The sequence below is a fragment of the Panthera uncia genome (genome assembly GCF_023721935.1).
Source record: "Panthera uncia isolate 11264 chromosome E2 unlocalized genomic scaffold, Puncia_PCG_1.0 HiC_scaffold_20, whole genome shotgun sequence".
NCBI lineage: Eukaryota > Metazoa > Chordata > Mammalia > Carnivora > Felidae > Panthera > Panthera uncia.
In genome coordinates this window covers 7,418,729-7,431,300 of record NW_026057589.1, presented here as the reverse complement: position 1 = coordinate 7,431,300, position 12,572 = coordinate 7,418,729, and the positions used below count along the sequence as shown (strand labels likewise).

Sequence of the window (12,572 nt, the reverse complement as noted above, 5' to 3'; positions counted from 1 at the left end):
GTTTTTGGCCTGCACATCTGGCCTGGCCCCCAGGCCCAGCTGTGAGCTGCAGAGGAAGGAGTCTTATCGCCTGAGATGGGTTCTCTGCTGGCTGCAGTTGTTGAGTGGATAAACGAACAGGTTTGGTCTGGCAGCTGCTGTGTTAGATGGTCTGACCCAGAACACCACACTTCAGCCCCGGCTTCCAGCTGCTGTCCGCTCCGCAGCTTCCCCTAGTGGGGATTTGGGCACCTGCTGTGCCCTGGCCAGAACCCCTTGCCCACTTTGTTTTTCAAGTATCATCATGTTTGATAGATACAAGTGTATAAAATCAGGGCATGAATGTGACTTGATAAACTAAGTGGAATTAATTTCAATACTATAAGAAGAGGGATGGATTCATATTCTCACTCTCACACCCACGAAAACCACTTGGAGAACATTAACGATCTCTCAGAACTGATCAGTTGTGTGCAAATAAACCATGTTTTGTTTCTGTTCAAAAGAATTGTGCATTTTCCCAGGGTCGAGGATATTAAAATCTAACACATAAAGCCCATTACTAGAGGTAGAATACAAGGTGAGGTACCATTACACAACCATCAGTTATGACTATCAGTTGTGGTTAAGAATTTTTCTCTGACAACCAAGGGGGTAATGAAATATTGCAACAACTTGAGTACTACTGAGCAGAACACCTTCTCTTACCCAGGCCTTATTCTAAGTATAGGTGGACTTTGGCCAGACCATGGTGAGGATGGAACCTAGGCCAGGGACTCGTGGCAGATGGCCTGGGTTGAGGACATAGGGGTGTGAACACTTCCTTGTCAAAAAGGCAGCAAGTTCATGGGGGGTGAAGCAGGGGGCTGGTGGCTTCTCCCTGCCCCACCTCACCCTCGGCTCTGTCCCACTTTTAGGTGGCCGTGGAGAGAAGTGGGTGTGAGTGGGAGGACGGTGGCAAAAGCAGCAGGTGGTGAAGGCCTTCTACAGGCCTCAGGAGGTTAAAGTTCACTCTGTGAGGGCCTGAGAGCTACAGAGGACATGAGTGTTGCCTGCCACCTGGGTGCCACCCAGATCTGCAGGCAGAAGGCATCTAACCCAGGGGCGTGCCAACTCCTCCCTCCCTCTCACCTCTCCCTTTCACATATTCTTCCATCTCTCCTTTAGCACTCCTAACTCCAGGTTGGGAACATTCTCCTGCTGGGATTGCAGGAGTAGGGGCTTCGCTGGGGATTATGTGCCACACCGTCCCTTCCTTCTCAGCAGCCCAAGGTAGCAAGGCCCTCCAGGCCCACAGACACGTTGGAAGGCTTGATCAGGGAGGCTTGTGGAGAAGTTCACAAATGTGACCCTTTCTGTCCTTCCCTGGACAACCTGCCCAGGAGACATAAAGCATGCAGGCCCTTACAGCAGAAGCTGGCCTTGGTTGTTGGGCCTTCACACACACATGTGCACGCACACATGGGTACCTTCCCAGCCACTGTCCTTGGCACTGCCATCACTGCTACAGTGTCCCCCATTTCCAAATCCAGGAGTAAACCCCCCTGCTGTCTTCACCAACACTCTTCCCAGACTTCTGTCCATTCTCCAAATATTTAATGAGCATGAAAACGTACCAGAACATACTCTGTTCTAGGCTCTAGGGTCCTGCAGTGACCCCAAATCCCTGCCATCATGGAGCTTATGTGTCCTGTGACAGGTGGAGTAAGTGTTAACAAAGAAAGGAGGCACAAGTGAAGGAACAGGGTGATGGGCTGTGGGAGAGGTCTCTGAAGAGGGGATGTGTGAGGAGAGATCACCCCTTTCTAGGCAGAGGGACAGGGAAGGCCCTGAGATGAGGATGTATAGATGACTGATGTGCTCTGCCTTGTGTTTTAAGATCGCTCTGGCTGCTGGTTGGAGAATAACCCCGGGGTGGGAGACAAGGGCAAAAGCCAGGCAGCTGTTAGGTTGTTGCCCTGAGCTCACTGGGTCTCACCTGTCCTGCCCACCCAGGCCCTTCTTCTCTGTCCTCTCCTCCCTTTTCCCTTGCCCCATCCCTAATTGCTCAGAAGAGCCCAGAGGATCAGCCTGTCTGCCTCCAGCCACTTGTACAGTGGCTGTCTCCTTTCCCAGCCTCATCTCCCCCTCATGTCACTCATTTGTCCTCCAGGCCACTTGTCACTCAGGCCATCCTGCTGGCTGTTACCTTTGTATGTTCCTGTCCCTGCCCTTTGATGTGGCCCAGCCTGGCATGCTCTCTCCTCCTCTCGGTCCCGTCTTGGTGTCCTCTCCACCTTACTTGCACTTGTGGCCTCTTCTTTATTTCATTTGCATCATTTATGCCTAGAGTGTGTGGGCTTGCCCTTCTAACCCTGCAGCTATGGAGTGTAGGGCCCAGGTCTTACTCTACTCTAGGTTAGAGCCATCCCAGAATCTGCCATGCAGAAGGGCCTCAAAGGCGGTGGTGAATGGCACCTTGGGTTGGGGTTTCCCAGGCCTTCTTGTCATTTGGAGGAACATTTTGTTCTACTTGTGCTTGGACTCTGGGGCCCAGTGTATTGGCTAATGGCCCAAGAGTCTGGGATATCTCTAGAGCCTTGGTCTGACTGCCCTGGAGTAGGCCCTGAGTCAACAGGGAGGTGAAGGTGGGGACAGCAGGTCAGGGTAGCACCAGGACACAACAGCAGAGAAGCTGGGGCTCGGAGTTGGGTGCGGATGGGGTTTTGGGGTCCTGGAGAGGTTCAGTGTGGCTAGCCCTCATACTCCCCACGCCCCTGCCTTGGGTTTCAGACCTGAAGCTGCACCTGCAGAGTACTGACTATGGCAACTTCCTGGCCAATGAGGCATCGCCGCTAACAGTGTCAGTTATTGATGACCGGCTCAAAGAGAAGATGGTGGTGGAGTTCCGCCACATGAGGAACCACGCCTATGAGCCACTCGCCAGCTTCCTGGACTTCATTACGTAAGTGTGCCCTATAGTGCCTTCCCCTCCCACTGGGCAGGATAGCTGCTCCTCCTGCATCTGGGCCAGCATGCGCTTAGGCCAGCTGCCCACAGAGTCTTCCTGGGCTGTGTAGCTGAGCTGGTTATTCAACAGCCCTGGGCCTCCAAGCCACCACCAGCCACTTCATTGCTGTGGATTCCACACTGTAATGTTGGATGAAGCCCCTTTCCCTGCACCCTTGGTATTACAGAGATTGGGGTGAGGAGACCAAGGATGATGGGAGCACTTTGCCTCACTCACCCTGCAGCATCCACACTGAATGCTCACTAGGTCCTGACTTCCCAGACTGGGGTCAGAGGTCAGGGGATGGCACAGCTCTGAAGAGCCAAGTTCTTGGAATGGACCATTCAGGCCCTCTGGGCCTGTCTGGGCTGAGGCCATTCTCCATCGTCTCTGTCCATGGCCCTGGGTCTCACGGAGAAGTGGGGAAGGCTGAACACCTGGCTGCCTTTCCCAATTCTGGACCAAGCCCACATGTTTATGACCATGGCTGCCCAGCTTCCCCGTTGTCTAACCCTTGGGTGTAGTCCTGCCTCCACTAAGCTCCTGGAGGACCTGAGCAGAAGAAAGGACCCTACAGGCTAGGGGAGGGCACCTGGATGAGGCAGCCTCTGCTTGCCAGGTGTGCCTGTGGAAACAGGGAGATAGGCCGTCTCTGCCTGGATAGACCAGGAGCCATTAGCCAGGGCCTGGTTAACAAAGAGATGGCCCCAGAGGTGTGATCAGTGGCTAACTTAAATGAATGTGCTCTGCATTAGTGGTGTGTGAGTGTGTGTTGTGGGGAAGTGTTTCTGGGTACTGGGTACTTTTGGGTACTGTTGCGCCTTTATCATTCCCTGATTTCGGTGCTCCCACCCTCCTCCTTGGAAACTGGCACACCTGCCCCACTAGGGTGCTTCCTGCCTGTCCTGATTCCCACCCCCAGCAAGCAGCAGCCACTTACTTAAGATCCACTTGCTCAAGTGGAGACTGCAGCCAGAAGGGATCCATCCTTGGGTAGAGGCCACAGGCTGGGACCCCTGAAGGGCTCAGGGAACTTACCCAGGCTGGGAAGCAGTCTCTTTCCTGGCTACAGGCCTCCTTTCTGGGGGCCTCCCTGCTGTCCAGGCTGGGCCTGTAATTACACCTCCTTGGCTCTGGTCAAGGTATAGACTACATAGTCCTGCTGGGGCAGGAGGCCAGAGATGGGCCATGTCTTGTGCTGCTGAGATGGGGGTCACACCGAAGTATCCCATGTGTTAGCTCCTGGCCTGGGCCTGTGTATCCCTTGCCTCAAGGCCGGAGCCGGGGACATACCAGGAAGCAACAAATTTATTGCCAGAGCCCAGCCTTCACCTTATTTGCACAAGGCTCTCTCAGCTTCCTGGTGAATGTTCTGGCCTTGCCAGCCAGGCAGGCCAGAGGAGGCCTGACCCATGCCAGTGGTCAGAGGGCAGTTGTCATCCATCTCACTGTCCACTTGGCCACCTGCCTGTGCAGCTAGCTCCTGGCCTTTCTTGGTGCCCTTAGAAGCTTCGTCTCAGCCTGCCAGGCCATGAAACTGGAGAGGGCTCTGAGCGTGACTGAGGCTGCATAGCCGCCAGCTCTTTGCTGGAGGTTGGCTGCAAGCACCAAGCGTGCTTAAAGCAGCCAAGCACTATCCTGTGGCAGGCTGTCACTTCCCCGCCCCTTCCATTCATGGGTGATTGTGGCTTAGTCTTCCCAGCTCCTCACTCCTGCCCTCACTCAGGAAGAGCTCAGCAGCCACGTGTCAGCCTGTCTGAGCCTGTGGCTGCTCGTTCCATGACCTCGTCATCTTCAGTGACCTGCTCCTCTGCTCTCCACTTCAGCCACCCCCACTGATGGCTGCCCAAGGCCATGTCACTACTGGAACTGTTCCACCCCGAAATCGCTGAGTCAGGCACCCCCTCTCTACCCACAGCCTTCAGGCACTCCAGCCCACTCTCAGTCCCTTGAGGGACGTTGGTTCCGGACTCAGCAGGACGCTGGGCCTTGCTTCCTCTCCTGCTGCCCCTTCTGTCTTCGTTTTCCTCCCTCCCCAGCTGAGGTTCCCTGGTCCATCATTTGAGTACTTTTCTGCCAGCATCCGCAGCTCTCTTGGCCGCCTGTCCTATAGTCCCGCCCTGGCTGGCAGCCCCCCAGCCCTGGAGGAATCCCAGCAGCCTCCGGCCTGGAGGCACCCTCCCCCACCTCCACAGCCTGGAGCAAAGCTGGGGAAGCCGGCCTTGAGCGGTGATCCCTGCTGCCAGACGTGCACGCTCACCAGTGCAGCTGGCCTCGGCTTGTCTTTGCCCAGCCGGCCATTTGTTCTCCCTACCCAGCACCCTGCAGCCCCCCCACCAAGGTTGGGAAGACCACTTCACCATTTTAAATACTACCTCTCTCCCACCCCCAGCCTTGTCTCTGGGAAGATGGCCCACCTTCCTCCTCCACAGAGACAGTAGAAACCACTCACCTTCCAGCACCGCATCTGTGTCCCCAACCCTGATCTGATGGCAAAGGTTCCTTCTCTTGGGTCCTTCTGCCAGAGTCCTGAGCTCTCTTACCCGACTCCCTGGACCCTGAGTGGCCACTCACCTATTCTGTCTGTGCAGCCACTGTCCCTTTCAGATTCTTCCCATCAACAACTGAACAAGTGCAAATCTCTCACACTGTTTAAAACTGTCTCCTAGGGGGGCGCCTGGGTGGCTCAGTCGGTTAAGTGGCCGACTTCGATTCAGGTCATGATCTCGCGGTCCGTGAGTTCGAGCCCCGTGTCGGGCTCTGTGCTGACAGCTCAGAGCCTGGAGCCTGTTTCAGATTCTGTGTCTCCCTCTCTCTGACCCTCCCCCGTTCATGCTCTGTCTCTCTCGGTCTAAAAATAAATAAACGTTAAAAAAAAACAAAAACAACAAAACTGTCTCCTAGGGCCTGCGCTTTTACGTTCACTGTGTGTGCTCTCACCCCCGCCCCCCCACGCCTGCCCATCCTTTGAGCCTCCAGTCTGCTCCCAACTGTCCCATCACTCCACCGCAAAGGCCCTGACCAAGGTCACCACTGACCTTTGTGCGGCAGGGTCTGCAGGCCTAATCAGGAGCCACAGCCCTCCCACCCTCCAGCAGTCTCCTTCTTCTCTGCCATTTAACTCTTACCTCTCTGCCTGCTCCTCTTCCTCACCTCCACCTCCTCCACTTCCTCCTTTCTGGGTCATCCACAGTGTTGCAGAAAGAGGGAATCTCTTCCGTCAGGGCCAGGGCCTGGAACTCATAGCTGGCTTCTCTGAGGAGGTGGCTATGTGTTGAGGAGCTGTTTAAGGAAGAATTGGGGAAGGGGAGATTCTGGACTGAGGGAACCATACATGTCCTGAGCCTCAAACCCCAGGGATGTCCAGAGGAATGTAACTAGAGAGGAGAGCATGGTTCCCCCAGGTAGAGGAGGCGTCAGCTAATGGCTCCATCCTGCGTGTGAATACTTGAGGGAACAGTGCCATCACTGCTGGCCACAAACAAAGCTGGCCCAGCTGGGTTGGAGGTTGGGACTACCACAAAAGGTCAACTTAGCTCTGTTCCTCAGAGCCTCTTAGTTGCCCATAGAACTGCCCTTGGATTGCTGGAACAGGATTTCCCAGGAAGTGATGGGTTCCTTGTTACTAAAGGTGTGCAGACAGAAGCTGATGAAGGTCTTTTCTGCCCTCCCATGGTGAAAGACAGTGTCCAGTGGTTTTGATCCCAGCGAGCCTTCAGCCAACACAACTAGTATCAGCTCTGGGCCAGGCCCTATGCCAGGAGGGAGGGGGATGCATGAATGCAATGGGATGAGTGTCAGGGGTGGTGTAGACAGCTCCTGGAGAGGCCTGTGGGCAGCTGCTACAAATGGATCCAGGGTCACAGGAGGCTTCCTGGCATTAAGAGGACTCAAGGATCAGGTGGGGTGAAAGAGACTGCTCAGGAGAGTGGGTGGCACTGCCTGGTGTGGAGGAAACAGGCCTTGAGTGAGTGAGAGTCTGTGAAGTAAGCTGTCATCAGTCATGTAGTTTTTAGATAATTCAGTTCAATTTCACGGCAATAACATGTAATATGTCACTATACCAAGGATTTTTCCAGACGTAGCCATTAACGTGCTGTGTGACTTGGAATGGAGCCTCCATTAGGGTTTTTTGGCTTTGGAGGGGAGATCTTGATCTAGGCCATTCCATGATGGCTTCCCATAGGAAAGTAGGCTCTCAAAGGGAAGTTGGGAGAGGTGCGTGTGGGAGAGGTGAGTCTGGCCTCTGGGGATTTTCAGGTGGGCCCCAAAGGCCCTTGTCTTTAAAGGAATGAGCCTTCCTGGGTGCCATCCCCAGTGTGCAGCAGCCTGGTACCCATTAGCAGAACCTGGGCTTGGTAACCTGCATCATCTGGGAGAGGTGAAGTCCAGTCTTTCTTATGTACCAGGGGCTCCAGTGCCACCAACCTGGAGTGGGTAGCTGGAAGGCAGCTTTGTCCCAGGACAATGGCCTCAAGTGCCCATAGGCCTTTTAGCATACCTGCCATTCTCCCCAGAACTTTTTGTAGCATGGGTTGCAGAGGCATGGTGGTTATCCTTATCCTGGTCCTCTAGCCCTCTCTGTCTACATCCACTGTTTTTGGGTCATAGCACGGTCTATACAGGCTGGCGCTCTAGGCCTGCCATGATTTCTGGGTCATGGGCTAGACCTGGCTCCTGCCTTGCGGGAGAGCCAGCAGTGATACTGACTAAGGGAGAGCACACAGGAGCTCTTTAAGGCCTAGAAGGCTTAAGTCAAGTGGGAAGACCCAATCAGGCTTCTGGGGAAGAGCAGGATTTTAATGAGAAGGTCAGGGCCTTACTAGCTCTGCTATGGGCTGCATTTTAGTTATCCTGATTAAAACTGAGAAACTGAGGCTTGGCAAGTTGTATGCTGAGGCCATAGCTTAATATCTCTATTCCCTTTCTGCCCTAGGCAGGGCTTTGCAGGACTCTGATGTGATTAAGCACAGATACTGTTATGAGCAGCCTCTGCTGGGAGCTGTAGGATAGACAGACTAGCAGAGGTACCTAGTCATCTTGGCCTCCTCACCAGTGCTAGGCCAGCCCCTGGCGCCAAGACGATAAGAATGTGGAAGCAAGCCATGCTTCTCCGGCAGGTGGCGCCAAAGGGCACAGCAGAAGAATGGGGCTTGGCTGGGGGCTCTGAAGACTTCTTGGAAGAAGGGGCTTCCTAAACCCCAACCCGAGACTTCTATGGGCCCAAGCTGAGTCTTAAAGGCACAGGGTGAGGGAGGGCCTCTGGGTAGAGGAATACAGACTCCCTACTCCCACCCCACAAGGGCCTCTTTGGCCTGGCGGGCAGCCGCCTGTCCACTCCCCAGCTGTCTTCCTCTGGAGGGAGACGCTGACCAGCTGGAACCTCATTCTCTGCTGTTGAGGCCAAATGAGGGGAGGACTGGTGGAGTGGCTTTTTGGGGGCAGGGAGGCAGCTGTTCAAGCCAGGCGAGGAGGAGGAGGATGTCCCTGTCTGCTGAAGGCCTTGGCCTTGGGGGGGAAGCAAACAGCCTAGCCAGCACCATCTCTGCCAGGCCTGCCCTGCTTCCTTTCTCCCAGGAAAGAGGATTTGGGCTCTCATTGGGCTGGGGAGAAAAGCAGGGGCTGCTTCTGCAGTAACCTCATAGTTGACTCAGGGAGAAGGAAGAGCTGGGTCTGGCACAGGTTTATCCATTGCTGGCCTAGACTGGGTTAGAAGGGGGCCCTGGAAGGTGCTGGGAGTATGTGATCGTAAGTGGCCCTTAACTGGCTCGGCATTTTCCTTGGTACCCAGACTGGACTTCTAGCAGGAGAGGCTGGGGGCAGCTAGGAGGTACTACTACTGGCCCCGACATTTGCTGTCAAGGCTGAGAAGTGACTCACAGCTGGCCTGTTCCACATCATTGGAGGGACAACAGAAAAGCCAGATGGTAGAGTCTTCCCACGGGCTCTCCTCTAAGTCCAGGCCAGGACCCTGAGGAGTACCAGGGCCTCCCCTGAGCCCTGCCTCCAGCCCCATCCCCAACATAAAAGAATACCCTGGGTTGTGGGCAGAGGGAGTGGGGAGATTTAGAGAAAGAACACTGGCTTGTGGGGATACCTCTGAAAAGACAGAGCTAGATGGGGAGTGCAGTGCCAGGGCATGGGGACCCTAGAAATGGGACATGGAGGTCATCTGCCTGATGGTGTGACAGGGCCGAGTGCCTATACTCTCTCTTACTTCCTTGGATACTGGGTTTGGTGATGCTGGTGGCTGCGGGGTCAATCAGATAGTATAGGCCTAAGAGGGGTACCCTTCTCCCTGTCCCTGTCCACAAGGTTGTGAGAGTGGAGAAGAGCATCCTCAGGCCGGGGACAGGAGTCTTTGTGGCTGTCTCAGAGAACAGGAAGACTGGAGTGGGGCTGGTTGGGGTGCAGGTAGAGGACTGCAGGAAGTGACATGTAGCATAGGTCCTGTGGTACATGAGATTCTGGAGGCATTGGGAACAAGGGATGCTGTCCAGGGTGGAGGGGATGCAGGCTCTGGCTGGAGGCCAAGGCCCAGAACTCTAGTGAGCTTTTTCTGAGGTCCCTCTGCTCTGCCAGCTCTGTCAGGTTCGGGGCAGAAGGCTGGCCATTGGGCTTCTTGCCTTGCAGCTACAATGGGCCCCGCCTGAAGCCCTCAGTTTGAGAAGGGGAGGGCCTGTCTCTTCTCTGTGCACATCCTGTCACTGACCCAGCCGGTTTGGGGGCGGAGAGAGGGCAGCTGCCTGGCCCCAAGCCCAGAAGAGCAGAGGTCACAGCAAGGCGCTGGGCTGGGTGGGAGCTGGGGGAGGGTGCAGCAAGCAGGGGGAGTAGGGGGTCAGGTCAGGACTGGAGCTGTGGCTTTTTCTTCCTGTCGCCTTCCTGGAGGGCCTTGTGGGAGCTCCCCCAATAGCTGGCCCTCTGAGTTGAGGCCTGGGCCACCCCTTTCCCTTTCTTCCCTTGGTATTTAGGGCCACTGCCCACCACGGGTCTTCCATGGACAGCCTCAGCGTTGGGTGCTTAAAATACTTTCCCAGGAGGGGCGCCTGGGTGGCGCAGTCGGTTAAGCGTCCAACTTCAGCCAGGTCACGATCTCGCGGTCCGTGAGTTCGAGCCCCGCGTCAGGCTCTGGGCTGATGGCTCGGGGCCTGGAGCCTGTTTCCGATTCTGTGTCTCCCTCTCTCTCTGCCCCTCCCCCGTTCATGCTCTGTCTCTCTCTGTCCCAAAAATAAATAAAAAACGTTGAAAAAAAAAAAAAATTAAAAAAAATACTTTCCCAGGAGAGGGGCCTAGTTGTGGGCCACCCAAAAACTAGGGCAAGTCCTGTGCTAAGTGCCCATTCAGGGCAGCAGCCTGCACCTTAGCTCTGACCCTTCAGTGGTGCTCCTCCCCACAGGCCTCATCCACTCGTGTACCCTGAGTTCATCACTGGTGACAGGCTGGAGGAATGTTGTGGTTAATGCCACCTGACTGTGCCTGGGGCCTTCCTCACCGCCCCCCCCCCCCCCCCCCCTGGCTTCACCCCATTCCCACGTAGGTGACTAGACAGAGCTCTGCCCCTGCTCCTTTGTGCCATTGTCTTAAAGTTCGGAAGCAGAGCTTGCCCTGCCCCTTGCCAAGTCTGAACCGGGAAGCTCCACCCTCCCCAGCTCCACAGCCCCCTCTGCTGCCCATGTGCTATCCAGAGCGGAGAGCCGAGGAGCTTAGGCCTAGGACAACTTGAGCCCAGCCTCCCTATCCAGGCCTCTGGGTCCCCTCTAGGCCTCCTGCACGGATACCTGGCCTAGGCCTCCGGCTGAAGGAGGAGGCGGTGCTCTGCCTTTGGAGTGGAACTGTGCAGGGCAGCTATCTACCTGCTCCATCTCTGCCTGACCTGGGGCCTTACTCTAGAGGGGCCCTCCCGCTAGCTCCTTTCTGGCCTTCCCTTTTTCTCTGGCTTCTCCCCACCCTACTCTTCAGCCTTTCCTCCCCTTGCCATCTCCCCCTCCCCACATCCCCACCCAGCAGCCAGAATGACTCTAACAGGACTGTAATACTCCCTGCTTACATCCTGCTCATGGATCTCTAGTGCTCAAAATGCAGTCAGGACCCTCAGCCTGGCTTGCAGGACCAGCGACCAGGCCCCAGCAAGCTAGGAGCACTGCCCTGGTTCCCTCCTTCTGCCAACCCTGAGCTGTGCTCAGTTCCTCGAATGCGGCAGGCACTCGGTGAATGCTTCCAGGCCTTTGCACACACTGTTCCCTCTTCCCAGAACACAATTACATCTCCCAGTTTTTTCATCCCCAGGCTGGCCTTGCACCTCCTTCTGTGTTCCCTGCCAGAACTCTGTTCACACCGTGGGGTAGTTACCTCTTCCCAAACACTCGAGGGGCGTGAATCTGTGCCACACTCCCAAGGGAGGGGCCGTGTATGTCTCAGACTCCTGGTGCTGGAGTAGGGCTGCAACCGGGCAGGGAGGTGAACCAGTGGTGCTGGTCAGCAGCACCATTGAGGTGGCGCTGTTTGTTGAGGGTGGCCTGTGCAGGGTGGGGGCAGGGTCACAGTGCTGGGCCAGGACTTCCAAACCCCCTGCTGTTGTGTGCCTCCCGCAGTTACAGCTACATGATTGACAACGTAATCCTGCTTATCACGGGCACGTTGCACCAGCGGTCTATCGCCGAACTTGTGCCCAAGTGCCACCCACTAGGCAGCTTTGAGCAGATGGAGGCTGTGAACATTGCGCAGACACCTGCCGAGCTCTACAATGCCATTCTGGTGGACACGCCCCTGGGTGAGCCACTGGGGTGGAGGGGGGAGGAGGTGGACACCGCCTCCAAGTGTGGGGTTTGTGGACCCCTGGGTGGTGGGGGGGTGATACTGAGCCATAAAAGAAGGCTTGCCCCTGCTGCTTACCTTTATGTTTCCCTTAACTTCCCTCCCATTCTGTTGCCCTACCTTCAGTTCCTTTCCTGTTGCTTTTGCTGGGCTAGGCAGACTACCACCAGGGCCTGATTCAGACCATGTAACTTTGTGAAACTGGCCAATTTCTCAGAATGCAGAGAAAGGCTGAGCTCATGGAGTGGGGAGAGGCCCAGGTCCCTCAGAGTCTTGGGACTCGAACACACTGTGGCCCCAAGCTGGGCCAGAGTGGCTGGCTGCCTGTGAGGCAGAGGAGGGAAGCAAATAGCTTCACTTGCCTCCACAGAACAGGTCCCAGGGGCCAGGTCAGGCAGTGTCCGGCAGGATGCAGGGTTCGTGTCAGAGGCCAAGAGAGGAAGGGGAACTGGGAGCTTCCTGCAGGGCCCCACCTAGGCAGTGCTGGCTCCTGCCTATCTTGGAGGCTGGGGAGAAGGCACTAAGGCCGTCACCAGCTAGTGCCCTCATAGCCACAATCTTTGTCCCCAGAGCACCACCTCCAGGAAGCCTCCAGGGTTAAACACTGGGTTCTAAGTTGCACTTGTTCCTGTACTAAGAGTTCTGAGCCCTACTTGCTAGGCCTATCTGCCATAGACTCTTCCAGTAACTCTGAGCTAGTTCTGGGCTATTTGTGGTTTCTCAGTTTCTCCATTTTTATTTTATTTATTTTATTTTATTTTATTTTATTTTATTTTATTTTATTTTATTT

At 55.5% G+C, this 12,572-nt stretch overlaps 1 protein-coding gene across 1 annotated transcript in view; it reads left to right on the top strand.

Annotated features, from left to right (window-relative positions):
* The window catches only part of ATP6V0D1 (ATPase H+ transporting V0 subunit d1), a 39,276-nt gene that overhangs the window by 21,291 nt on the left and 5,413 nt on the right, over positions 1–12,572 (top strand). The window contains exons 2-3 of the mRNA XM_049622469.1: positions 2,752–2,923; positions 11,560–11,738. Coding sequence (XP_049478426.1) covers positions 2,752–2,923; positions 11,560–11,738 — 351 coding nt within the window. The remainder of the gene's footprint in view (positions 1–2,751; positions 2,924–11,559; positions 11,739–12,572) is intronic.